General features: G+C 38.8%; 2 protein-coding genes across 3 annotated transcripts in view; both read left to right on the top strand.

The window, feature by feature from the left end:
• Nucleotides 1–1,401, top strand: part of SHC4 (SHC adaptor protein 4) — a gene marked incomplete at both ends in the record, with an annotated part of 32,654 nt that extends 31,253 nt beyond the window's left edge. Inside the window, 2 exons of the mRNA XM_082322588.1 lie at nucleotides 250–503; nucleotides 1,246–1,401. Of these exons, the coding sequence (XP_082178714.1) occupies nucleotides 250–503; nucleotides 1,246–1,401 (410 nt within the window). The remainder of the gene's footprint in view (nucleotides 1–249; nucleotides 504–1,245) is intronic.
• A 4,002-nt stretch (nucleotides 1,402–5,403) lies between these two features.
• The window catches only part of CEP152 (centrosomal protein 152), a 28,469-nt gene continuing 5,982 nt past the window's right edge, over nucleotides 5,404–27,890 (top strand). The window contains exons 1-22 of one of the 2 annotated variants that reach the window (XM_082322567.1): nucleotides 5,404–5,482; nucleotides 6,794–6,916; nucleotides 9,538–9,638; nucleotides 9,887–9,953; nucleotides 10,175–10,519; nucleotides 11,011–11,179; nucleotides 11,941–12,081; nucleotides 13,102–13,241; nucleotides 13,538–13,738; nucleotides 15,209–15,356; nucleotides 16,649–16,740; nucleotides 17,577–17,740; nucleotides 18,323–18,530; nucleotides 19,375–19,488; nucleotides 19,598–19,728; nucleotides 19,917–20,045; nucleotides 20,191–20,326; nucleotides 21,224–21,403; nucleotides 21,969–22,241; nucleotides 22,727–22,858; nucleotides 23,152–23,802; nucleotides 25,461–25,635. In XM_082322567.1, coding sequence (XP_082178693.1) covers nucleotides 6,830–6,916; nucleotides 9,538–9,638; nucleotides 9,887–9,953; nucleotides 10,175–10,519; nucleotides 11,011–11,179; nucleotides 11,941–12,081; nucleotides 13,102–13,241; nucleotides 13,538–13,738; nucleotides 15,209–15,356; nucleotides 16,649–16,740; nucleotides 17,577–17,740; nucleotides 18,323–18,530; nucleotides 19,375–19,488; nucleotides 19,598–19,728; nucleotides 19,917–20,045; nucleotides 20,191–20,326; nucleotides 21,224–21,403; nucleotides 21,969–22,241; nucleotides 22,727–22,858; nucleotides 23,152–23,802; nucleotides 25,461–25,635 — 3,784 coding nt within the window. In that variant the 5' untranslated portion in view covers nucleotides 5,404–5,482; nucleotides 6,794–6,829. Of the gene's footprint in view, nucleotides 5,483–6,793; nucleotides 6,917–8,891; nucleotides 8,954–9,537; nucleotides 9,639–9,886; nucleotides 9,954–10,174; nucleotides 10,520–11,010; nucleotides 11,180–11,940; nucleotides 12,082–13,101; nucleotides 13,242–13,537; nucleotides 13,739–15,208; nucleotides 15,357–16,648; nucleotides 16,741–17,576; nucleotides 17,741–18,322; nucleotides 18,531–19,374; nucleotides 19,489–19,597; nucleotides 19,729–19,916; nucleotides 20,046–20,190; nucleotides 20,327–21,223; nucleotides 21,404–21,968; nucleotides 22,242–22,726; nucleotides 22,859–23,151; nucleotides 23,803–25,460; nucleotides 25,636–27,890 lie in introns of those variants that run through there. The other variant, XM_082322568.1, reaches the window with a different exon arrangement.

The raw sequence follows: 27,890 nt of genomic DNA, 5'->3' as shown, positions 1-27,890 counted from the left end.
CCCTGTTGCCTAGCGACCCAAGGCTTTCCCATCTAAGGTATGGGAGGAGATGGTGTGATAATTTTACCTAATGCACTGGAGGGTTGTAAGCATTCATGTGTGCATATTATTACAGTCTGTAAGGTTGGTTTGACTTCAAGACTGAACCATTTGAATTTTTTAAAAGCTATACAAAAATATGGTCTTGCACCCTTTTAGGACGAAGTCCTGGGTGAAGCGTCCAATACATTCCCTTTCATTTCATTTTAGAGTTACCGGAAGCTGTTCAACAGAGTGCCACAAGCAACACAGCTGGTCTCTGTGTTCTGCCACAAATAAAGCAACAGCTCAAGAATGAAGATTGTTACCATGGCAAATTAAACAGGAAAGCAGCAGAGAGCCTGTTAGTCAACGATGGGGATTTTCTGGTTCGAGAGAGCACAACGTCACCCGGTCAGTATGTCCTCAGTGGACTTCAGGGAGGGCAAGCAAAGCATCTGCTCCTGGTGGATCCTGAGGGCAAGGTATGAACACTTCATATGCTGAAGTTTCAGGGCTGCTCAGCTATTTCAGTCAAAATGCATGGGTGCATGCCAGGAAGTGGAACTGATCTGATTCCATCCAGGTTAAATTAAATTTAGTCAGTGACTTCAGTAGGTTTGAAAGTTCAATTCAAGAACTTACAAGCACCGAAGTACCACGGAGATAGACGTGAGGTACTTAAATATTGTTGTTAGTCCAGGTCCTGATAATTAGCGTATACACTTAATACATCCTTTGAGTTGTTATATTGCTAGAAAAATAACCCTAACATTAAATAATGAATTTGATTAGTAACACACTTCTGGATACAGAAAAGGTAGAGCTCGTTTGTTGTCACGTCAATTCTACTTGCTTCTGCTCAGGGCTAGAAGAGCACTCTTAAGTGATGTCTCTCAGAGGAGAGAGTAAATCAGAAAAGTAATCCTCAGTGGGATTTAGGGAAAAATCTCTCTCTTCTGTGGAGAAGAAAAAAAATGGTTATTTCATTCCCCTTAGCAGAATCAGCCCAGCTCTACATGCAGTCTCTTCAACTTGGTCCTCTGCTTTTCATGTCAGCTAGCAGTAGGTCAAAGGATAGGTCTGAATTGCTGTCTACAGCCTAATGATCCTGCTCCAGTGAGTTCGGTGGCTTAAATGCCTTTTGACTGTAATGCACTAGGCTCGTGCCTAACCAGTTATAAGCACAATCTAACCATAAATATGTTCTTTTGCTTCTTTCATTAGGTGAGAACCAAAGACCATATATTTGATAGTGTGGGTCATCTTATTCAGTATCACATGGAAAATAATTTGCCAATCATCTCTTCTGGAAGTGAAGTGAGCTTGAAGCAGCCTGTAAGGAAAGAGAGTAATGTGGGACACATGCAATATCACAAATAATCCCTCAGATCTCACACATCCCAAGACAATTCATTATCTGACAACTGTACCGAGAACTTTCTATTATGAAGACAATTCAAAAAAGTATAGACTGCACTTTCTGCTGCTGTTCCAGAAGATACCCTTTTGTGTGTGTATGTATGAATATATGTATATGTGTATATCTATGTAGATCTATAGAGATCAACAAGCATAGTTATATAGATATATATGATCTTAACAAAATTACACCTTCAGAGTGTGAGATTCATTTGTGAGAAGGTATTTTAGACATGCACAAATGTCACTTTCAAGGTCATACTGAATCAGTAACTATTTAAAAGCACAATTAAACCTCTACATGCAAAAGCTCACTTGAACGAACTGCTGGAACATTAGTATGTGCCTTTTAGCATAGAATTATTGGAAACCAATATTATTTATACTGAATCAGTTTTGGGTGGTTAAACAAACATGTCTAAGCTTTTAACTATTTGCCAAAACAAGTACAATTTGAATACTACTAGAATGTCATCTGCTTTCGATAGACACTAACAATTTCATTTTGCTTGTAACAGCACTTTACTAGCAAGTAACGTTTGAAATGAATAGCATTCACAATACAGAAAGGTTGTCCGGTTTCTTAATCCTTTTTTATCACTGTCTGACTACTCAAAGATTTGAGATTATGCAACATTTACAAAGTTGAAATTAATATATGTAATATAATTTTGGAATAGAACTTGTTAAAGGACAAGCATGCTAGATCCTAATATTTTTGTCTTGCATATGATTTTACTATTACTACCAATTAATACTGGAGACATCTCTTTTTAAAGGTAGGCTAAATATATTTTCATTGATTACATAGTTGTTTACAAACTAGAGAAGCTGAACAAAACTAATGATACATTTGGAGAGGAAACTATTTAAAAGACTCTTTGAACTTTGCATGTGCCCTTACTCAGTGTTCTTTCCAAAACAAGATACGGTTTTCCCTTCCTTCATGTAGAGCCCATTTGTTCCTAAACATGGAAAAAAGTCTTTTAAAGGAAACCTATGAATTGTTTTGCCACAATAAATACTCTAAATATGAACAATCCTATATTCAGAGTGAACAGTGATTTCTTGGGCTTCCTGTTGAAGAAACAGTGATTTAATAAGTCACTGAAGAAGGGTGGGGGGATTTGGGGAATGAGCTGGTAGTCCGGGTGATGGCCTGAGAAAGTTGTCCCTTTAAGATAAGCGATGGCTTCTGGCGTGAGCAGGGACATTCGCTCTGTCTCCCAGCCCACCGGCTCAGTTCCATAAGACAGGCGATTGTTGTGGAGTTCAGCAATTGCTGGAAGACTTGACTATAACAAAAATATATTCTGTTCTTTTGCCTGTGTTCCTGTTAAATGGGACGCTATAGTAAGAGCTCTTTTCTCTAGAAAACAAGAGGGGTCATGTACACATAAAATTATTGAAGACATAAGCTTTCTTGGAGGGGAAAATACGATGTAAAGAGCCACACTTAGAGCTGACTAAAAACCATCTTTATTCTTATCCTCAGCTAATAGGCATAAAATATATTTCATTCCTTCTTGGTAATAACGTGATTAAAATACTCAGTTACATATACTGAAGCAGTGAGAAGCTTTAAAACATGAGTAGCTGATTTCCTTGCTAATAGTCTGGCATTATTGATACCTCAAGCCTTCAGACTAGAAGCTCAAGCTTATGCCTGTTCTATCCTATGCAGGGTTTTCACCTGTGAAGAAGGCCCCCAGCAAGAGTTCACGCTAACCTTTGTGCCACTGCAAGGGTAGTTAGCAAGAAACTGTAACTGGAATATTAAATCCCTGCATTGTATCCTTTCTATTCGGACATCTTGCCAAACTTCATAATGTGCTTGGCATGACTTTATTGAGCAAACAATGAAACAAAAATAGTTACTTCTGTGGCATGTCGAGGGTAGAGAAAGACCTGCATGGGGCAGTTTTGATTTTTGCATCAAAGCTGAGTCTTATGACAGGTCATAGAAGGCAAATGTGCAGAACTCCATCTTTATTTTCAGTACAGATCAAAGTTACTTGGGACTAGAATAATAGTGTTTGCAGTTGTGATAGTATGAGATCAAAGTTGTATGACTTTGCCAGTCAAGATACTGACCTGGGGACTTTTTTCACTTCACCAATTTTCACTTTACCAACGCATAAAAACATCCAGAGTCAGTGTGTGATGTTTGGATCACAGTATGACACAGTCTTAAGTCTCCCTCTTTGAATATTGCTAACTTAAACAGAAGTGAGAGCAAAATCTTTGTTTTGTTGCTCCCGCATCTTTTGTATGTGTCCGAAGCAAAACTGTGAAGGAAAAAGGGAAGAAAAGGGAGATAATTGGGTGCTAGTGCAATAAACAAGTATCTCAAAATCTCTTGATGTGAGAGAAAGCAAAGAATCCAACTAATTACAGATACAATTCAGACACAACACATCCATGCGTTACAGACAACAGACATTTTCCTAGAATAAATTACATCCGTTCCTCTGGAGCAAGAACTAGGAACTCAGTTTTTGGTTTCTAACATTTATGTGCCTTATTAATGCTGCTTTTAGCCTCTGTGGACCAGCCATCTCATGTGAAGTACACTATGATCTCCTGTGTGGAAGTCCTAGAAGAAGCAACTATGCTAAAAAAAAAAAAACCAAAAAAAAGTTATCTGAATTTTTGAAAGTTTTCCAAAATACTGTTCTTGAGAAAGTTAATATGAATTGTCAGGCGCATTTAGGCTTTTTTTTTTTTTTTTTTTTTTTACATCGTGTCATGCCTGTGAAAATGCTGAGGAGAATTGGTTAATCTCTGTTCTAATGATTACTAGAAACCCCCGGGAAAAATAGCTAATTTTGCCTATAATGTCACATTTACAAGGCATAGCAAGTTCGTTCTTTTTCAAAGCTCCTATAAATTTCACTGAAACACATTAACACACATATCTGTTTGCTTCCGTCAAGAAAAATGTTATAACGAATGACCCAAACGCCTCTCTCTTACCACAACTTCCATTTTCTGCTGCTAGGGCAGGCAGGCAGCGTTATTACTGCAGAGGGTAAGTGTCACCAGATGGAGCTATTACCTATCTTCCTCATCTCTGAACATTGTTCGAAAAACCTTTCTGGTTTTTTTGGTTTTTTTTGAATGCTTGCTACAGGCAGTTCTGTAGAAAGTTTGTTTCTCAGAGAAACTTAATTTTTTAAACAGATTAAAGTAAGCCCTCGAGGCAGAGCGGCTCCATGAGCGCCAGGCACCCTGGGGAAGGCCGCCCGTGTGCGGCCTGGCTGCTCCTGTGCCCCCGGGGGGCTTCCCCGGGCAACGGCGGAGTCCCCTGAAGGGCCTCCCCGTCTGGGGCTCAGCGCGGGGCCTCCGCCACCGTGCGCCATCACCACTCGGTCCGCAGGGGCGCAGGGCGAGGGGACCGGCCGCAGGCAGCCCCCTCGGGCGGCTCCTCTGTGAGGAGAGGGGCAGGAACTCGTGACGGCCCCTCCCCGGCCACGCAGCTGCTCTAAAATGAGAGACGCTCGTCCCACCCTGTCAGCTTTCATCATGACGCTGCCGTGAGGACCAGCCCCCGGTCACGTGACGTCATCCCGTCGTGCTGTGACCTCACGAGGGCAGCTCTCCGACAACGCCACCGCGCGTTGCCAAGCAACCGCCACGTCTCGCTGCGAGATGGCGCCGAACGCCTCTCGCCGCCCTGCCCTGCGCGCGCACTCGTGCCATCACGGGCAGACCCCGCCCCTCCGCAAAATCGCCACAGCCATTGGTCGGCCGCTTGGCCAATCAGCTAGCCAGGCACGTTCCCGCCGCCATGCGCGCCTGCTTTCGAACGGCGGGCGGAGGCGGGTTTGCAGCGCAGCCCAGCGCCACGGAGGCGGGACGCGCTTGCCCCGCCCTCCTCCCGTTCTTCTTGCGCAGCGAGGCGATGCCGCGGCCGCCGGTTGGCGCCCGCGGCTGTCAGTCAGGGCGACGGGCGCAGGTTCGGTTGTCATGCGGAAGAGCGGCGGGGCGCGCCTTTGTTGTGCCCGAGGGAGGCGGGCAGCCGCGGCGCCCGGCGGCTCAGGTGAGTCTCGGTGCTCGGACAGCGCTCTGCCGCCTCCTCCTCTTCTTCCTTCTGCCCCGCAGGGGCCGGGGCGAAGCCGGTCAAGGAGGCCCCGGCGGGAGGTGCTTCCCCGGCCGCTCTGTGAATAACGGCAGCGATCGTCCCCGGCCGGTGCCCGCTCCGCGCCGCCGCCCTGAGGGGGCTGAGGCGGCGGCCGGCGAGCTGGCCCCGCGCGCCCTGTGGCGGCGGCGGCGCGCGCTGCTCGGTCTGCCCCCCCCGTCTCTCCGTGACTGATGGCGGCTCTTACGGGCCGTGAGCCGCTGGAACGGCGCTGCGTCCTTTCGTCGGGTCGCCTCAGCTGGCGGGGTTGGGAAGGGCTTTAAGAAAGAGGAGAGGGCGGGTGGTCGTTTGCAGCTGATGCGGGTTTGGGGAGAAGATGGCTGAGCTGCTTCAGCATCGTTCCGCGAAAGGTGTTGCAGGCGGTCACGCTGCGGAATCGTAAGGGTGCGCAGACAGGGACTTGCGTTAGGATTCCTGCTAACTGTTGGAGAGTTTCCTTGAATATCAGTGGGCAAGCAGGTTCTTTAAACATAATGAAGTAAATGACACATTATGTCTTTTAACTTGAGGATAATGCTCTCGTAAAACTTATTTTATACTGAGTGAAGACTTCAGATTGTGCTACACCAGTATGCTCAAGGAATGTGCCGTTCTGTAAAATCTTCATCAGTCGTTTCTAGTTCATCACTGCCGGTCAGGAGTGTCTCTTCATCACTGTGAACTCAGTGCTCAGTGTAGACAAGTCGTTGGGGGTCTGAGTCTCTTCGTTAAGCAGTTAAATCTGGAACCGACACAGTACTTTTCTGTTTCCATGATACTTTTCCTGTTTTCCCTATCAGAGCTATTATCCAAATGCACAAACAGCAGCATACTTCCAGTATTTAGTACAAAATATAGTTGTTCTCTAGAAATAAATGAAGCAAGATTTAAAAGTGGACATAACTATCAACATATATCACAGCTTATGTATAGCATACAGTGTTAGAACTTGAAGAAAATAATGCCTGGTTGTAAGTGAACTTCAATAGTTTCATAATTTCAGCATATGGAAAGCGCAAATAATCTGTTTTAAATGCTATCTGCTTAGAAACAAATAGTACTGGATATACTGAGAAACAAAAGCTCAAGTGAATGATATAGATAATGTGCAATGTTTGTTTCAAAAAATATATTTTTGTGTGTTTGGCTGCTGAATTCAGGAAGCGAGGGTGGTACTTTTTGGTTCCCCCCAACACGTTTAGTCATATGTGATGTTTTCCTGTCTTGCAATAGGTTTCGCTGGATACTCAAAAACATTATTAAAAAACAATGTCCCTTGACTTTGATAGTGGAGCTCTACAAACGCAACATGAAGATGAAGACTATGACCAAGAGGATTATGCAAGAGAACAAGAGGTGAAAAAGAACAAATTATTTAATCTGAAGGCTTGTGTATCTAGGTTCTTCCCATTTTTCTCTTTTAAGTGTTTAAAAAAAAAAAAGTTTTATGCTGTCTTTGGTAAGAGCAAAACAGTGCAGACTGTGCTTTGCAAGAGTGGCATAAAAAGTGACAAGGTAATGAGATGCTGCATCTTACGAGCCTTGCAATGTCATATGTAGTGGTGGAAGGCTGTTACTCCTTGCTTATACAGTAGATCAAATGCAAAAGGCTGGTGTCACTTGAAAATTTGGTTAGCTTAGAAAAGAATGAGGAATAATTATAATCAGCATTTTAAAATTTGATTATGAATTACATAGTTTAATCTATAGAAAAATATACTCAAATGTTTTGGGTTTTTTTTTGTAGTTGAAATACTTTGGTGTTTCTGTTCTTTTTGTTTCATAAAGAGAATTGGCAAAATATGTGTTTAACATGAATGTGCGTAATGGTTTCTTACAGGGTGGTAAATCATGTTCATGTCAGGTAACCTCCCCAATATATACTTCAGGGATCACAGTCTAGAGTGTAGATAGTGTAGACACACATTCTCGCAAAATCGTGTGGTAGAACAATAGCTGTTGAACTTGGAAAGATGCTGTTGCAAACACTGTAGGAAATCTGATGTCTGTTCCAAAACCTTCTACCCAGATAAAGAATGTTGTGCTTGTGCAGGAGAACAAGTAGTAAAATAACTGTAGGGATATTACAGTGAGTGAGCAAGAGAGTGCATAAATAGGATTACAAGTTCAGAGTGTTGAGGGGAACATCTCTATGAGGAGAGGCTGGGAGAGCTGGGACTGTAACCTGGAGAAGAGAAGGCTCAGGGGGAATCTCATAAATGTGTATAAACACGTGAAGGGGGGATGTAAAGACAATGGAGCCAGGCTCTTTTTAGTGGTGCCCAGTGACAGGACAAGAGGCAATGGGCACAAACAAAGCGGCCTCTTGGGAATAAGTTAGCGATAGTCCTTGTAGGTCATGCATGTTTGAACTGGGGCAGGGTGGCGTTCACAAAACTGTACATGTAGATATTTCAGTGAGATGTGACTTTTAGCCTGCTAGGAGGCTAAAACACAGGCTTTGCTGTGTTCCCTGGTCAAGACGTAATCTGAGACTTTCTGCATTAGTTTTTCTGCCACAGAAAACCAGGTGTGTGGTTTTTTTTTTTTTTTTTTTTTTCTTGAAAACGGGGGAGAGTACTTTAACACTAACTTAAGAATTGGGCAACCCTTACCCACATCTGGAGTCCTGTGCTAGCTAACCTGGTAGGCTGAGGTCAGTTTAAATATGAACTCTTACGATGATGTCTTGTGAACTGTGTATGTGCTGCTTTCTCTTGAAGTCAAGTTTTCAAAGCAGTGCAAGGCCCATGAAACCTATGGTGCTTGACTATGTCCTTAGTTGCAAGTAGGGAAAATGAAAGGGGATCTTCAGTGAATGATGCTGCCTTTCCTTTCCTGCTTCCTGGAGCTGAGATATAATAAATCTAGAGAGTGCTCTAATGATAGGGAAACTTCTTCAGGCCACTAGTGAATTTCTAGGAACAAACTTTTGGTGCTCTGTTGTTCTATAGATGCTTAGAAAAGTTGTCCTTAACTTCTCACGTAACCTTTGGTCTTGGACAGCATCTAAAATAGCACCTGAGAAAACATGATATCTTTAAGAGAAACTTTTGGTAGATGATAATTTTTCTTTTTTGTAGTGTTTTTTGTGGTTGGTTTGTTTTTTTTTTTTTTTTGTTAACAAAGAAAAGCTGATAAGGTATTGAGCATGGGGCAGCTAATGTTTCTGCTCTTATTAACGCATGCTTTCAGAGTTTGGAGAAAAACAGGGTTAGGATTTAGAGACTTCATATAATAACTCTGAATATATTGTGTAGTTCTCAAGTCACCTAATAAGAAAAAGAGAGTGCATAGCTCAGATCTACAAGAAGCCCAATACGTGGCCCCATATCAAAGCCTCTCTGAAAATGGGAAGAAGAGGTACATTCTATCTGGGAATCATTACAACAAGTAAGTTCAGGAGTGTTGTGTTTGGTTTTTTGTTTTTGTTTTTTTTTTGTGGCACAACTGTCTATTTCCTGAATTAGGAGTGGTGGTATTTTTCTCTGTTCATGTCCAGTTACTTGGTGACTTGATCTGAACATATGAGCAGACCACTAATCATTGCAGTGATGACTTCTTGCATCTGGTAACGCTGGCTGGAAAGTTCTTATCTGGATTTCAATTCAGACTCCTCAGAGGATGTTTTGAATGTTCAGTACCTCTCTTGCCTGGGGTTTAGGGAGGAGCAACCTTGGCATGATTAGTTTGCAAATGATTCTTCAAAAGTAGTCTGTCCTGGGAGATGTCTGTCTGGTGGCATTCCCCTTACCTCTTTTTGCTGCAACTCTTTTCTTAACAAGAGTTTGCCAGAAAAAAAATTAAACTGGTACTCTAGTTTATTAAGGATTCTGTGAATTCCAGTCTTGTGAACTTTTCAACGGAGGAAGAAAACGAGGATTTTGTACAAGTGGCTTGTTTCGCCTGTCTCTTTGGGCTGAACTTGTATGCATTCTTTTGAAAGCTTATAATGAATGTTGTTTGTTCTGTTTCAGTTGCAACAACTATTGACAGACCTTCCCCATGATATGCTAGAGGACAGTGGAGACCAGCTCTCCAGTTATTCGGACTGTAGCATTCAGGAGACTGAGGAGCAGTAAGGCATTTTTCACCATTTTTTATTATTTATGTTGTACTTTTGAGCATAGAGCAAAATCTCATCTGATGAGGTGTGTAAAAGCAATCCAAGTAAAAGGGGAGCTGTGGTGCAGTTTGCAGTATGGTTTGTGTTCCATGAGAAACAAACTAGATGCCACTTAATTTAACGAAGAGATGGTTTGCTTTGCTTTGTTTTGTTTTTCCTGAAGTTATGAGTACATAGGTAAGCTGCTTGTCTTTCTGTAGATCACATGAACCTGGGAAGCATGATGGAAGGTGGAACGATCATCCATTGATAAGTGATCCTCAAAATGTAAGCTTGTATGAGCAGTGATGTAATTAGTAGGAACTGCTTGTTCATAATAACATGCTAAATATTATTTAAATTTGTTAGAGAAGTACTTTTCATGTAGGTAACATGTTTTGCTATTAATTTGAAATATTTCTAACTTGAGGGCTGGTAACCCCAGAAAAAGGGCAGGGGGGAAATCTGTGTTTTGAGAGAGCAATTCTAAACCTCTTATCCGTTCATAGGGTTATGAACAAGGACAAAATCTGTACCCTGAACAATTCTTGTGTGACCAGCAAAATGATCATGTTGAGAAACATGGAAAGAATTGGAATGGCCTACATAACGATGAAGAGAAGAAACATTTATATGATGTTAAAGAAAATTACTGTGGCCAGAACGGTCAAGAGGATCCTGATGATGTGTATCTTGGTAGAGATGGGTTTAATGCTCCAAGTTGCTACCAACAGAACAATGTGTATCATCTTCCTGAAAACTTCCGGCCATATACAAATGGCCATAAACCAGAATTTAGCAATCAGCAAAGTAAAATAATAAATTTTCCAGATGCTCCAAAAGAACATCTTAAGGTATTTCAGAAGCTGATGCATTTTTCTGTCTCTTTTGGAAAATTTTCATAAGTCTTTAACTATTGGTAGTAATGTTTCTAAATGTTTTCAGTCTGTTATTATTAGTTTAAACAGTGATGGGAGGCTTCTGTAGTCTATTTTGCATGTGAAAACAATGAAGTGTTAAATAATTGGATTTTCATATGTGCATGTTATGATTTTTTTTTTTTTTTTTGCTCTTGTTGGCTATGTAGAATTCCATGAGGTAGAATGAATGTGATTCACTTAAGTGTGTGCTTGCTTTATTGAAGTTGACACTTCACTACTCTCCTAAAGTGGAAGCTTTCATGAAAATTTCTATCACACTTAAATAGTGTGCTGGACTGGAGCCTGAAAATGAAGAGCTACTAGAGTTCTTAATGTCAACCTGTAAAATGAAAAATATTTTCATCAAGCAAGACTACAGTTGTAGTTTTAATTTATTTCCTCTTATGTACATATTGTCACAACAGCAATTTGTTGCATCTGATGTTGTCAGTGGCCAATCGCCAGAATCTTACAAAGTGACTTATAAACCATACCAAAATGGCACTCATCAAAAAATTCCAGTAATCCAAGAAGGAACTAGAAGAAATGATGTGTTTGAAGATTTGCAACATGAATTCTTGGGCAATGGTGAAAGTAAGTGTTTGCTGTTTAGACTTGAAATAAGCTTGTGTGAAAAGTCAGCTGGAAATCAGCAACAGAAAACCTGTTGACTTCAGTAGATTTTTAGTAAGAGGACAACTAAAAGTATGTTGACGTATATGATCTTTTGTGTTGCTCTAAGCTTAGATTGGGATAGCCCTAATTTTGTGTTGGGTTTGGGTTGGGTGGGGTTTTTTCCACTTTATCTATAAATCAGCTTTTTTTGATCAGGGTATTTGAGTTTCAGGCTATTAAAAATGTAGTCTTGACTGGTGAGACTGAACGAAATTGTTTCTGATGGCTTGATCTCACGTCTTGCTGGTGCTTTTTATTGTTTATAATATTGGAAAATAACGACTTGCTGTACCTTAGGAAACATATTTTGCTTGATGCCACATTGAGCTTTTCTGTTAGGTACATTTCAAATGACAGAACTACTTTGCTTGTTAGACATCTTGAAAATTTATAGTTGCCACAAGCCTGCGTGTGAATTTGCAGCATCTAAACCTTTATCTGGGCTTGCTGTTAGGTTTGAATTGCATTGGTAGTTCCTACAATTCTTCAGCCATTGCTACCAGAGCAACTCAGGTGATGTGAATCAAACATAGATTAAAAAATGATGTGATTTTTGTGAACCAACAGTGAATTTGGCACTGTATGAAAGAAGTATTTTGGGGCAGGAATTACTTACGACTGTGACTTTCTTGGTTAGATGACTGTGCTGACCTGTCTGTACGCTATTTGAAATTTGGCAGATTCTTCAGAAAATATGCAGATTCTTCAACTTCAAGTTCTAAATAAAGCAAGAGAAAGACAACTGGAAGAACTGAATGAAAAGCTAGAAAAGAGTGCACAGCAGATTAGGTATTTGAATCATCAGCTTTCAATGATGAAAGGTAAAATGTTTTTTGTATGGATCTCCAATTCTTAGATTTTATTCATATCTAGTAACTTTTTTATTCTGAAACTTTGATTTAGGTAGTGTCTCTGCAGGTATTAATCATATTTTATAAACTTGATTTGGGATTATGTGGACCTACCCCTCTCCTCCCAACATTGTTTTGAAGAAAATTCTCTGGGTTAGTCTCTGACTGCATAACTGTCTTAACTTTTACTGCATTCTTAAGACCACCATTATATTCGAGTCCCCAGGTGCCAGGCATTAAAAATGCACAGAACAGTGAGAAGTTTGCCAAAGTAGTGTGTTAAAAGTGTAAAAAAACCCAACCAACCAACCAACCAAAAAAAACCCCACTCACCCAAACAAAAAAACAACCAACCAAAAAAAACAACAAAAAAACCCCAAGCCCCAAACTCCAATAGGAGAAGTGTACATCTATGAAAAAAAATTTTTTTTTTCTTGTTCTATCTAGTTTAGCAAGCCATTTCCTGGACTGCACATAGAGAGAAGCTCTTCCAAAATTATCAAAGCTGTAGTGGAGACTGGTGGTTGTCTTGGTCTTCCTTTTATAGGAACAGACAAAAAAGAGTTGTGAGCTTAAAGAATTAAGAATATAATTTTTAGAATGCAAAAGGAGCTGGGGAGAGCAAAAACTTCAGCTGTCAACCATTTTGCTCTGTCTTGGCTGTTCCTCCAGGGGAATTATTTTGTTTCTCCGTTAAAGGGTATAAGGGATGATGCTAGTTCCTAGTGCTGACAGAATGGGGCTTGTTTCCACTAGGGTTCTGAAGGTACGATATATCAGAGTGCTTCCAGCTATCAGAGGAAGAAAGTGGTCACTGGATGGAGACTGAATGGTTTTGTTCTGTCTTCTGCTTGTTGCCCAGAGTACGAGACAGAGAGGTTACAGCGACCGGTTCTGTAGAGCAGGAGTACTGAACAGTCAGTCATGTTCCATGAAGTTGTTGAGTGGCTGGCCATGTTTCTCACACAATTATTATGTCTCTTTCTTAAGACGAAAAGGATGGTTTGGCTGTTAGTCTTCGTGAGTCTCAAAAACTCTATCAGAATGGAAAGGAACGGGAAGTGCATCTTGAAGGTCAAATCAAGGCCCTTGAAACTCAAATTCAGACTCTTACTACCAATGAGGAGCAGGTACTATAAATATTCTTAAACTGTTTACTGCGGAAGATCTCTCCAGTTATATCTGTGGTGCATTTGCATTAAACACAAATGCTGGTCTCTTGAAACAGTGTTTGTGATCGTTGCAGAAGCTGAATATATGATGAATGAATAGGATGCATTGGTGGAAAATAGTTTGCATTAAAATCCAGGCATTATCTGAGAACTTTTAGCAATTCTTGCACAAAAAAAATTGAACTGACATACAGAATATTGGAGCAAAAGTAAAATATATGTAACTGAGAGCTACTCTAACACTGTTCGCACAGATACTGAAGCAATCCAAAGTGGCAGAGGTCGCCATGGAAAGCATGCAGAAGCAGCTGCTAGAACTTCAGCGATCAGATGCCCTTCAGCGAGCCAGAGAACAACACGAGGCCATTATTTCAGCACTCAAGCAGAAGTATGAAAAGCAAGTATTATCATTAGAGCAGAAACTTGATACTACAAAATCTGCACTCCGAGAGCAGGTGAGGAATTATTTTCGGACACTGAGTACTGTACTGGAGAGGCTGTAGAACTCCACATGTTTCCTAAACTGCACTTCTTGACCTATAATTCTAATAACTCCTTCTGGAAGCTGCTAAGCAAATGGAAAGGAAATTCTACATAAGTCTCGATATTATGAAGCCTGTGTGGTATGTTTTTATAAACATCTCCAGGCAGTTGTGAGCTCAGATTGTGTGTTTGTACATAGCAGATGCAGAGGAGACAAGAATTCATTGTCTTAATTTCTTTCCTGAGCTTTCATTCTGTGCACAACCTCTTTTTGAAACAGTACCGGCAAATAAATCTGGGAAAGAAAAGAACTAATTAAGAAATTATGTGGTATTTTTGCTGCAAGAAAAACTGTTTATTAAACAGCCTGTTACCAAACTTTAGTCTCAAAATGATCAAGGACTCCTAACCACTAAACAGTCACTTTATTTTAGAAGTACAGATTTAAAAGGAGAGAAGGGGAGAAAAAAGGCTGGCTTTAAGATGGAGTTTGATATGGATTATGTCATATGGTTATAGAGCTTATTAAAATCATTTTACCTGACATGTAGTAAGAGTCCATTACACTATTGGAAGTATTCAAGCAAGGTAGTCTAGGCAGGCCTTAATAAACTGTCCTCTTCTTTCACATAAAGGAAATAGAATAAACATCTTTAATTCTAGGTCTGTAATTCTTGTCTCAACATAAATATGCATAAAAAATAAATGGATTGTATGCTTGAAAAGGTAACTAGCACTTGCTTGTAAACAAGAATGCACTGCTAAATTTCTGTCTATTAGTACCACAACAAAGTTTCCACAGCTTTGTCTCTACTGCAAAAAAAGTTTTTATGGTAGTATGTTTGGGGTATTTAGAGAGAGATCTCCTGGTTTTGAGAGAAAATAGAAAAGTCAAAAGGCATAAAGACGAGGTACTGTGCCTCACAGGTCTGGGTAGGTAACTGTAAGCAATGACATATGAAGGTCTACTTTGTATATCATGTGAAAAAACTACAGTTCCTCTTTTACAGAGCGTTGGAACATGCTAGCTTGGCTTAAGTTCAGTTAAAATAAACTGAGTTAAGCTCAGGCTTAATATAAATAATGCGAAGGCTTGATTTTTATGCAGTAGACTAACTATATGTGATTAATTACAGGGGATAATCTGACATGCTGAAAACTAACTGCTCTAGGAAATACGAAACGGTTCACATCCATGTATGTTTATATATGAGTATACTTACTGTCTCCTAGTGAAAACTTTAACTTTGATTCTGTAAGAGATGACTTGTCAGCCAAGGATAGCATTTGATCTGTGATTGATTTAGCTGGCCTCTGCCCTTTTAGATATCCAATTGATTCCTTTACTTCTGTTTCTTCTATGTATTCACTCTTTCCGTACCCAAAACTGTCCTAGATGGCTAGATGTTTGTAATATGAGTAAAAATAATCTCTCTTCCTAGAAAGAGCTTTGCAAAAATCTAGGAGAGCATGTTAAGCAACTTGAAAAAATGCTGGAAGAAACTAAATGTGAAAAAACTGAAATAATAAATCGACTGACAAGAAGCCTAGAAGAAAGCCAAAAGCAATGTGCAAATTTACTGCAAACAGGTCAGCCTTTTACTCATACCTTACCTTTCCTTGCAGAAATGGCTCCAGTTTTTTGAAGTATGAAATTTCACATCTGTGTTCCCATTGAAATGGAATCAACATCAAGCTAAATGTGTACAAGACCACTTCCTATGCAGTGCATTAGTCAGACTTAAATGAAGCTAAGTCTAGACTGACGTGTAAAAAACAATAAAAATTAAATACCCTCCTGCAAAAAAAACCCACCCAAACCAAATAAAACCACCAAAAACCCAAACAACAGCAATTAAACTATTTTTATATGTATTTTGTACTGCATATGTGTAAACTTAGTTTTGGACTAAATAACAGCCTTTGGGAGCAAGCTACTTATTTTTGTGTTAGGCATCTGACTTGGATTGCCATTCTAAATTCAAATCTCAACAAGAAAATAATTGTTTTTGTGACTGGAGGCTGGTTCTTGGAAACTTCTATCAGTAGCAATAGCATGTGAAATATTCTGCTCTCTGTGTATTTGACTTGTGTCTACCTTTAAACATTGAAGTCTTTTAATAGTAATGTATGTCTTTTCATAGAATCCAAACATCTTAACTTAATGAAATGTCTGTCTTCCTGGATCCTAATTTAAGGGCATGTTCTGTTTAAGAACTGTAGTAGTCTGGAAGAAAAATCTCTCTAGAAGAGCCTAAATGTCAGGATAGAGAAGGAGAAAAACCTTATTGGAGCGGTATCATGTAGTAAATAAGTAATTATAAATGTGATAGGATAGTTAAAGAGTGCAACTACCAGTTGAAGAAATGCCATGATTTTTCTGTGCTATATTCATCAAATGCCTTAAAGCAGTAATAAATTGGCAAAGTGATAAAGCTAAACTTTTCACCTGGGGAGGAGGGGAAGGTGGCCTGTTTTCCAAAGTGGTCCTGTTCCTGCTAAACTTCTGGCACAATTGCACAATGTCATTTTTTTTGCTTCTGGTGAGCTACAAGGAAAGCAAACATTTGGCACATCTTGCTCCTCGTGGCATTTATTTTAAAACTACTATTCAAAATTCTAAAAACCGTCAAGCTACTGTAGTTCCCAAACTTTAAAACAAATGGCAGTTTAAATTGGAGGCCTTCACCTGCTTAATTCAGGCAGAAACATTCTTACCTTTATTATTTGTATTTTCTATTAGTGAGCTCAAGGAAATAGAAACAGAGTAATGCCTATTACCAGAATCAACATTGTTGTTTTTAACAGTGATCTTTTTTCAGATTGCATAGTCTTTCTTGCATATTTATGACTTGCTCTTTCCCTTTTCTTTCCTGCCATAGGCTCAATGCAGGAGACAAATCAGTTACGGTTTCAATTGCAACAAGCTCAGTCGGCGCACATGATAAGCAATAACATGAACAAGGCTTTGCAGGTTAATTAATTTTACTAAATATTTTACTGTTTTGATTTTAGGGGGGGCGGGCATTATGGCTAAGCAGTTGGTAGTTGAAACTCTTTCTGTTGGGGAAACAAGCATGTCTCCTTTCAGTAAAGGACTACCTACGACTTCATCTCCCAGTGTTGCATTTTGGATTTTTTTTTTTTTTTGTAAAAACACAGCTGGGCGTATTTATCGGCACAAATCTGATATCATACATCTATCTAACCTGCTTATGGGAAAAGAAGAATGTAAATTCTATGTGCTGGGAATCTCATAACTTAATTAGGGATAGTTGGAGATAGTATGTTCTGAAATTTACCTTTTGCCAGCAAAAGGGAATGCTAGAGTTCTCTCTAAAATATGAGTGGAAGTCTGTTTTTTCAATTCAGTTCATATATTTGACTTAAATTTATCATCTTGGAAATTGAGTCCTAACAAGTACTAGAGTAATAGCTTGTTTTTCCAGCTATGTATTTTTCTGTTGTCTTTCACTTTACTATACAGGGGCAGCAGGAAAGAAGTAAGAGCAAAAGAAATAATAATTTACTTCATGTATGAACTGTAATAAGAACGATAGAATATACTGAGCAACAGAAAATATTCCCCAACTAATTTGTAGTTTTAACATATGCTTTTCTAGAGGTATCAAAAATGATAGTATAAATAAATCTAATGCTAGATGATTCAAGTAAATACAGCTAAATACAACTATACTTATAAAGAACAGCTCTGTGTACTTGTTTTCTTTGGAAGAGTTATCATGGGCCTGATGTGTTTGCTTGGAGTTTCTCTGCTCAGTGTAATTTTTTTTGGTCTCTTCCTTGAAGGAAGAATTAATGGAACTGAAGGAAGAAATAGCTTTGTATGAATCTGCTGCCAAGCTTGGAGTATTTTTGAATGATGCAGGTGGAGAGCTGCATACGAACCTGGGTGATTCCTATGTAGATTTGGGAATTAAAAAAATCACCGGGAAGAAACCAAGGTTCTGCAGGTATTGAGTGATTATTGTTGAAAGAAAAAAACTAAAATCCTCAAGAAATTATACAAGTGATGTGTAAAAGATGGTCTTATTGGATTTTTTTTTTTTTTTTTGGTACATATTTTAAATACTGCTTGTATTGCCAGGTAATCTGGAAACTGGACTAATACCATAAATTGGATGCCTAATTGGTGCTTAATAAGTCTTCAGATTTTATAGTGACTACGTTGCTGTTCCTTGCATTGTATGGATTACATGCATGGATACCTTTTTGCTCAAAGATTCCACATAGTTACCTAATGCTAAAGTTGTCTTTTGAAACAACCAATTGAGTTGCCTCAAAATACCTCACGTCATGCAACAATGAATCTTTTTTGGGGAAGCAGCTGAATGAACAAGTTTTCTGTATGTTAATTGCAACTTGATGAAAAAGCATATGGCTTTTATATTCCTGTTCTCTCATTCTCTTTACTATTACCTCTTAGACATCTGCATTGCTGGTAGCATTAGTTCCTCTTCTCTTTGCTACCACTACCTTTCAGATAAATGGTTTTTGTCTTTTCAATACTGAACTGATTATGTCTTCCCTAATAGTGCAATACAGAACAGAGACATGGATAAAGAGCTCTCTAAAGATGAAATTATTGTAGAATTAAAAGCTGAGCTGGAACGTTTATTGAGCAGTAATAAAATGAAGAGAAATCAGATTACTCAATTACAAAATGATCTTAAAGATTGCCAGAAGACGTTAGAGGAATACAAGCAGTTGTTGAAAGCAGAGAAAGCATCAAAAGAGTCAGAGGTTTGTTCTTTTACACTTTTTAAAAATGTAAAGATGTACTGGATTTTAGTGAACCAAACCAGTATTTAAACTTCTTACGGAAACTGACCAAAGAATTTACTCACAGCTGAGTATTCATAGCAACTAAGTAAATCTGCCTTTGATCTTAAGGAAAGTATTGTCATTTGGATGATAGCTTGTTTTGTATCTTTGGTGAAAAAGAAACAAACTGAATAGCAGAACTTGGGCAACATATGCTGTATTAGGTGAGTTCTGATACAATGGCTTACTTGCTTGATAGCATTTAATGGCCACTCTGCTTTTTTCAGAACTAAATTTCATTGGAGAAAGTAGGTTTTCTTTAGCCAAAAAGACCTTGTAATTCCTCTGAGAAAGCTGATAGTATCATTAGGTTATACAAATGAAACATTAAACAGATTGCCTTCAGAGGGCCTTCACTATGTAATTTGATCAACAAGGAATCTCGTTGATATTGCATCTCTCTTCACCCCATTATTAAATTCCTTCTATAAATTGATCAGACTTGTAACATCTGCTCATGTAATCTATATATTGTGACCTGGATGTGGGATAGGAATATAATATGCTTGAGAAGTGTTCTCTCTGTTGGATGATAGTAGTCATTCAGCCTGCAAACACAACATCGAGTGTGTGCTTCTTTAAACCTTCATGATGCTGTGAGTTTCAGGAATTCATCTAGAATTGCACTGCAATAATTTCCTTTGTTTTTTTTAATTTTTTCTAAGTAAAATTTTTCTATGACAGCTTTAACTTTTTTTGAAAGCATCAACTTCTAAATCATGTATGTCTTGAAAGATATCATCTTAATTTTGTTTATTTATAGCCTGTCACAAATCTGAATGATACTTTGGTGGCCAGTCCTTTGACTTCTGATAATCTTAAGGAAGAAATTCTGAAACTCAGAAAGGCTAATGAAACTTTGCTGCAAGAAGTGGAGGTGAGACAGAGATGCTGCATATCCCTACAAAAAAAAACCCCTGTGCTAAAACCTGCAATTAGAAAAGGTTCTTTACAACCCACCTATGACTTGACCCTTGTTTGTCCAGAACCATGCTTTGACTATTGAAGAACTGAAGGAAAATGAGGAAAAACTGAAAAGCTTAAATCAAGATCTCTGTTGTCAGATGAGAAAGATGGTTCAGGATTTTGATCAGGATAAACAAGAAGCCATCGACAGGTAAGTCTGTTAACTCCGTTTAGTTCCATTTGTGAACTTTAAGCCTGCATGTATAATCTTGTGCCAGCTATCTGGTACAAGGGGAGGTCAGCATTAGAAGGCTAGTTTCTTACTTAAGGAAAAGTTGAACCCCATTTAAAAGGGGGGAGAAAAACCTAGGTGGTTTTTTTCCTTTCTTGAAATCATAGGTGCGAAAGAACTTATCAGCAACATCATGAGGATACAAAAGCACATTTTGAGAAAGACCTGATGGAGAGGTATGCTGCAGAAAAACAGCAGCTTATTCAAACTTATGAAGAGACGATCTCGCAGTTAAAGTAAGACTTACCATTTTTTCCAGTTTTACTGAAACTGTCACTTTTCCTGTCTGGCCCTCAGTGCTAGTCACACTTTTTTTTAAAACAGACTTGCTGTCCTGTGCGTGTAAAGACTAATTAATAATAAATAATCTGTCATGTGAAGGGCTAACATAGAGGAGCTGAACAGAGAGATGACTGCAGTGAAGGAATGTTACATTGGAGTCTGTGGGGAGAAGGACGCCTTGGAAGCCACTTTAAGGCAGAAATTTGAGCAAGAGCAGCAGCTGAAGGAAGAGAAGGTACTAATAGAAATAACTATAAACCATATCATTTCAGACTGTTTTTAAGATGTAATAAGATGTTTTTAAGATATGCTGAACACACTTAAGACTCAGGTGGACATGGTGCTGGGCCATCTCGTCTAGACTGTGCAAATTCTTGCCTAGAAAGGTTGGACCAGATGATCCTTGAGGTCCCTTCCAACCTGATATTCTATGAGTCTATGATAATAACCGTAAGCGTATTTAACTTTGTAATTGTTTGGGGAAGATACTTGGAAGAGATACAGCTATATCAGAAAATATAATACGTGTGACCTATTGGTTGTTCGATTAACCTGCTGATGTGTCCTGGAGTTTAAAATATTGTAAAACTAACCTTTTCCAATCGCTATTCATTTTCACGTAGTCAACTTTCATAATTTTGACTCTTGGGGACTGTTCAGTCAGTAGTGTGGGGTTTTACATTTGTAAGACATTTTCAAAAAACCTGGCTGACAATACAAGTGGTGTTCTCCCTATATAAAACTGATCTGAAAATACTGTGTTTTTTTAAGTAATAATGAATTCAGACAGCTATATTGATTAAAAACTTTGCTTTTCTGAAGAAATTGGTGTAAAATGACTGAAGTAGGTCAACTGTCTTCCTAAGCAAGTACAGTAAAGAGGTGCAGCTCAAAGTGTGCTGGGACTAAAGGTGCTTGATAAGAAAACTTATTTTAGAGCAATAGCCTATAATAACCTCTGATATCATGCCTTAACACACCTCCTTTTGAGAGCTGAATCTCTTGTCCAGGTGTCATCAGTAAGATCAGTGCACAGGCTCTAGAGAGTTAATCATGTCTCTCATACATTTTCATTACTTTATACCAGAGCAGTTTGCTATGCCTTGGAGAATACTTTATTTTTTTTTCCTAGCTCAAGAAACAGCTACTAAAAGAAAAAGAAGACTCCCTTAACCTTCTGAGGACTGAACTTGAAGAGAAACACAGCAGTTCTATAATAGCAGCAAAGAGGCAGTGGCTGGAAGAAAAAGAACAGCAGGTTGAAGAGGAAGTTGCATTAGCCAAAGTTCACTGGGAGAAGGAAGAAAAAAAGGTTTGGAACTTGGGCCAGGGGGGTTAAATTTTTTTTCTGTTGTTAGTTTGTTTATTTTCAGAAGAAGAACTTGTATGTAGATAGATATTATACACTGTTATTCTGCCATTTGAAGTGGCTTGTAAGGACCTGCCGTTTTATGAGCCTCTGAAGAAGTCAGTAGGTATTACACATGCTTAAGATTTTGGAAAAAAAAAAACAAAACAAACAAAACCAAAACCAAACAACTAGACCTTGTAAAGTAACACACAGAATGTCCTGAATGTCACAGCTGGTAACATGCTGGAGTTTTTCACCCTGATCCCTGGGTGAGTGGTTATGCTTTCTATGGTTTCATTCAGTTATCATATAGAAGTCCTTCATGTATCCTATTCCATAGAAGAAAGCTATGATGAGGAAGAAAAACCAACTCATTTTTTACCAAACTCTGCTCTCTGAGCATGGTTTTGGTCTTCTGTTAAGGAAGATCATTGGTGTAAACACAGTTTTGTTTGTTAAGTACCAGTGAAATTCTAGTTATTTGGACACTGGTGAGATTTTATTAAAAATATTTTTTATTCCTTAGAATAAAGAACAAGTCTTTGCAAAAATAGAAAGAGAATGGCAAAGTAGGCTGGAAGAAATGAGAAGAACTGTAGTTGAATGCAATGACTGCAGCAGCCAAACTGACCAAGTAACAGTTGTGGATGAAGCTTCAACTAAAGAGTTAGAAGGGATTGTTGAAGACCAGAGGCTGCAGATCCAGAAGGCTCTGAAAGAAAATATGGTCTCTGAAGAGGCCTTAAAAGAATTTGAAATAGAACTGGAAAATAAATACCGTAAAAATCTTGCCAGCCAGGTAACAAATAATTGTTCTGTCTGCCTGGAGCCTGTGAAACTGCCATGTGCAACTAAGTCACCTAAAAAAAAAAAAAAAGTGTTCTCATCCGCTGACTTTCTGCTCAGTACTTGATATTTGCTATATTAGAAATATATTTAAAAAAAAAAAAAAGTTCTGAAGAAGCTGTAGCATATAGCTTGTTTTTTTTTCTAGCTGTTAATTTTTAACACAGTTGGACAAGTGTTGCAGGAGTTTTGAACAGAACTGAGCAAAACTGACTTGGGAGTTTATACCATTTTGTTAAGAAAAAGAAATTTAATATTCATCATTTTGGTATCATTTTTGCATCAAGAAATGCATCAGATGCTGCTGGCCTGATTATTTTAATTTCTGTAAACATAGGCCATCCAAACTGAAGTCTGTTCTTTCACTGCTACATGAAAGTAATAATAAAAATGTATTTGGTGGTGGTGACTGAAGTAGGTTTTTTTATCTGCTTATAGGTAGATGCAGCTTTAACCCGAGCTCGTGCCAGGTGGCTGCAAGAATTAACAGACCTCAACGAGTACAAAGTAAATCTAAAGGCAGAACAAGAAAAATGGGAAAAAGAACACAAAGAGACTGCAGCAAAGCAGGTAGCCCAAAATACTTGTATTTGTGTATTGATAAACAGTTACATTGATAAACTGATTAACAGTTATTGATAAACAGTTATAAACTCATATATTACTCAGGAATGAATGCAGACATAGGTGGGGAATCCTTAAGGAAAGATGTTTCTATTGTACTCTAGTTCTGATCCATTTTTTTGCCTATATAGGATTATATTTTTATTAAATAATTTGAAAATAATCTCCAATAGATTGATAATGACCCAGGATTATATTTTATGTATATATTTATAATGACTATGTTATATATTCACCAGTTAGCTCTAGTTCTCTCAGCTGCTGAAGAGAAATGGAAAAAAGAATATGAGAATACAGAGAAATCTGGACCAAGAATGAAAGAACTTGAAGAAAAGGTAATTTCTCTCAAGAAGGAATTGGAGCTAAAGAAAGAAGAAATCCCTGCAGCTATCAAAGCAGAACTAGCAAAAGCTCGTGCTCAGTGGAACAAAGAAAAGCAAGAAGAAATCCTGCAGATACAAGAGCAAAATGAGAGAGACTACCGATCGTTCTTAGATGATCATAGAAACAGAATTAAAGAGGTACTTGCAACAGCAAAGGAGGATCTTGCAAAGCAAAAGAATGATCTCTCCATTCAGAAAGAGGCAGAAATAAAAATGTTACTAGACCAAAAGCAGCGAGAATGGGAGGCTCAGGAAACAAAGAGACTGCAGGATGAAATTAATCGGTATGAGGAGAAGACTCTGGTTGAGCTTGAGTACTTGTTGAGCGAAATCCATGAAGAACTAGTCAAGTGCACACATAGTGAGCATTCTTGGAAGGATAAGTGTTTTGATGCTCATGTTCAATTAAACCATCAATGCAAAGACAAACTGAAGGCTTGCTTACAAAAGGCCTACAGAACCACAGTTTACACAATTCTGGAAAAGAAAGAGCAAGAATGGAAAGAGGTAATATTTCTATAAATTATAACTGCCAAACAGAAAAGGTATTTGAGAAGTCAGACTCATCCCTGTTTTCTCCCAATATAAAATATCCATGTAATCCTGAGAACTGGAGAATCCAACATTTGAGTTCATTGATAAAGACAGTCCTTTAAAACTGTAAAAGAGGGCTAAATCTACCATTAGCAAGTGAAAAGGGAAAGGATGGGTGTAGCTTTGACACCTTCAGTCTTTAAAGAAGAGAAAGCTGGGTTAGGAGTGTCATTCTTTAATGCTAAGATTCATAAATTAAGGAGATGGATACACCATTTTAAGTTTGGAAGCCTGTTGAAGGCTTCTTGTGACCTCTTAGGTGGGTTCTGTCATTTTTCTTAGATTTTTTTGCATAGCTGCTGCTTTTTTTTGAGAAATTCAGCAGTTTGTAATGGCGATTGGATAGTTATTGTGGATCATGTTACTCTTCTCCCTCCCCCCCATACAAATAAAGATGAAAACAGTAAATCCTTTTTGCAAATTGTCTGTAGTAGAACTGAATAACTGACAAACTGATCTATCTCAGGAATAATAGTCTTGCTTAACTTTATTGTGGCTCTAGGAAATCCTTTTCAATGTGCCTGCCCAAATGAGGAAAGACATCCTACCCTCTTCTAGATGAGTTTGGGGCTAAGTAGAATTCTGTCCAAAAGCTGCTGTTTCTGTTGTTTTGGCAGATTCCTCTTTTTTGCAATGCTTATGCTTGTAGTAAGTTTTTGGTTATAGGGAGCATCCCACCGGAAATGCCATTGCCACCCAGCATTTAGCAGTTGGGGAATTATCCAAGAATAGGACAGAGAAAGAAAGTGTCCTGTTTTTCAAGAAAAGGCAGGATGGGGGGAAATGTGTATGAAGGGATTTCTCATGACAATGTTTCCCAGTTTTTTAGTGGTAATATGTTTCTGTTCAGAAAGTGGTCCTGTAAAGTTTTCTTGTCATGAGTTATTTTCGCAATGGTAAAGAGAATTGAAAGTTTTTTTTCCTATGCCTGATGTATCTTCTGTAATAGATATGAATGTCTCTTGGTAAGCTGTTTTTAATATGCCTTTGAATTTCAAAATGTTGGTTGGCTTGAACCACCTTAACTAGTGAAGTCTTTGTAATTTCTTAGTAATGTCTTCTCTTATGCTACCATAATAACAATAAACAAAGGAGTTAGTTACACTTTTCTAGATGATGTTCCTGTCCCTCTACTACTCATATTTGTGCAGAAACTCTAAATGGGTCCAACACCTTTTTCTGCTGGTTATGCCTTCTAAAAAACAAGTTAGCTTCAACTATTCAAAGACACTGAATAGTCCTGCAATGTTAAGGGCTACTGACATTTCGAGAATAAAACTCAAGGCACCCAGGTACTGTTGTTGTAGTGAATTATACTAAGTAAAACTTCTATATGCTAGAATACACATTTTTCCTTCTGACCTGAGCTGCAACCTACAGTTCTATTACAGGTTTAAAGCACCTGTGTTACAATTACTAAACCTACTTGGTGGCCAGGGTTGCTTGTTTTTATGCATAACATACTACTTATCTACTTTAAGATAGTGTGGAACGCTTTTGTGTTTGTTTTTTGTTTTTTTTTTTTTTTTTTTTTATGTGCTGGGTTTTCAGGAAGTGTTTTTCAATTGCAGAAATATGAAGAATTAGTGAGTAATGTAAATAAAGAAGCATACTCTTGCCTGAAATGTGGTGAAGGAGAAACTGGGGATGTGGTAAGACCTCCTGTGTACAATGTTGGACACCAAGCAGAAGCGCAAAGGAGGCTAAGACGACAGCCACCCTTGCAGGAAACTAGAACAGACAAAGGTATTGGGTTTTTTTTTTAATCTGGCAAATTGTGTATCATCAGATTAAGCTTGTTAGTAGCAGTTTTTAATAGTCAGTGTCTTATTGATGACTCTAATATGAAGTTAGTTAATTAGTGAAAATTTGGGTGATAGAGGAAGATGCAGTTCTTCTGCCTGTAAGGTTGTTTTACGTTGCATAAGCTTGTACTACGTTAAAGTCACAAACCGTGCAACAAACAGTACTGATCTCCAGCTTACTGGTTTCATGCTAGGCTCTGAGGTTTAATTTTATTAAATGCTAGTAGCTTTCTGCTTTTTAAAGCCATTCTCCAGGAGTAAAGAAATAGCTGCCGTATCTGCTGCAGGTGTAAATACTCTTCGGGGGGTTGTGGACATGAACACTAATGTCTCTGGTGTATAACAGCTCCATAAGCAAGCCAGCGTTGATCGTGATGAGCAGGGTATGGTCTAAACTATGTCTTGTAAATGGGTAATACTAAATCAGAGCTTTGAAGATCAAATTATACTACTTGCTCTTGACATTAGACAAGACAAGGAATTCTGCATTCATGTAAAAGATATTGTTGTGTCAAGAATTATACCTCACCTGGTATGGTAGTTTTTTCTGATTCTTTTGATCAAGAATGTAGTTGAAAAAATGCTAATCCCTGGGTGATGGTTCTCTCTCTCTTTTTTCCTTTTTTTTTTTTTTTTTTTTTTCCCCCTTCCTTTCCCCCCAACCCCCAGTACATGCTTTAGCATTGTAGCTCTTCCCAGAGCTGTCACATGTACTATGGCAGCGCTAGAGACAGTGTAGCTGGGGAAAAACTTCATGGGAGGCACAGAAATCTCTCTGGGGCTTTCTGTTTGGTTTGAGTTCTTATGCAACTGAAAAAACATAAAGCAAGAAAACCCAAGAGAGTCTTTGGCTTTATGCCTATAATGTGGCTTGAATTCCTTCAACACCAAAATAACAAACCATTTATTAACACAAAACAATACAAGCAGTGCAGCTCTTCTGTCTCTAGAGCTCCCTGTCCTGGCTATAAAGAGCAGCCGTTGCTCTCCTGGAAGTAGCCCAGTCTTTGTGAATTTCTTAACTTAACTAGACTCAGCCGCATGTGAGGCTTCCCAGCTGGGAGAGTCTCCCTCATCTGACTCCAAAAGACCCTGCTTGGCTGTTGTCTTTTTTAAAAAAAAAAAAAAAAAAAAAAAAAAAAAAAAAAATTTCAACCCAGAAATCTCATATCACTGACTGAAGACTCAAATCATCACTGATGGGAGAGTGCATTGAGGCTGTGAGGGCTCAATGGCTTGATAGAAAGAGGAAAAAAAAACCAACCTCTATCCCAGCCAGAACCACGACAATGCTGCTGCACCTTCTATAACAGGGTTCAAGCCTCTTGTGATTGTTTTGATTAGACTGATGTGTTTTGTGCTCTCCTAGCAAGAGAAAGACTAAGCAGAGCACTGGAAATAGTAAGGTTGGGCTTGATTCTTTTTTTTTGGTCCCATGGCTGATGTATAACTTTTAGCAATGTTGCAGGTCAGAAATGTACAAAAAGGAACCTTGGGGTCTCAGGAAGATTTTTGCTGTGAACACTGCTGCCAGGAGCTTGAAAAAAGAGAGAGTGTGTGCCAGGACTTGAAAAGAGAGCTGGAGATAGCCCACAAATATCTTCAGCTTGCTGTGAGGGAACATGAAGCTAAGTCAGAGCAAATCCAAGGTTACGATTGTTAGTCACCTAAAGAAAACCTTGAATGGCTCTGCCTTGCTGGCTGCATGGGCCTTTCATCTGTTGCATCATTTAGTTTTCAGTAGATGGAATGGGGGTGTGTGCATACTTTAAAAAAAAAAAAAAAAAAAAAAGAACAAACCAAAAAAACCAAACAAACAACCCTCCCCCCCCCCCAACAAAAAAAGCCCACAAACCAACCTCCCCCTGCCCCCCCGTGCCAAGAACCCCCCCCACCCTCTTGGCTTTAAATATTACATATCACTTTAGTACTCTTTTGTGTGTATCGGGAAAAGAATAGAGGAAAACTGAACACATGGCAGATGTTCTTTGAATATGTGTACACATGGATCATGTTGCCCATGAGGGTTATGCAGATAATGCATGTGTGTGCACACACGCACATACACTTAGTAAGGTACATGAGCCAGGGAGGTCTTTAGCTGTCTCCTTTGGGGCTGTACTGCTACTGTGCACATACTCATCGCCCCATAGTGGGAGTATGAAGAGCAGAGTGGCCTCAAATGTTACTTGGTTC

Source organism: Platalea leucorodia, assembly GCF_965183815.1.
Source record: "Platalea leucorodia genome assembly, chromosome: 9".
Classification (NCBI taxonomy): domain Eukaryota; kingdom Metazoa; phylum Chordata; class Aves; order Pelecaniformes; family Threskiornithidae; genus Platalea; species Platalea leucorodia.
The sequence above is the reverse complement of the archived record's forward strand: the minus strand, read 5'-3'. Positions and strand labels throughout refer to the sequence as shown.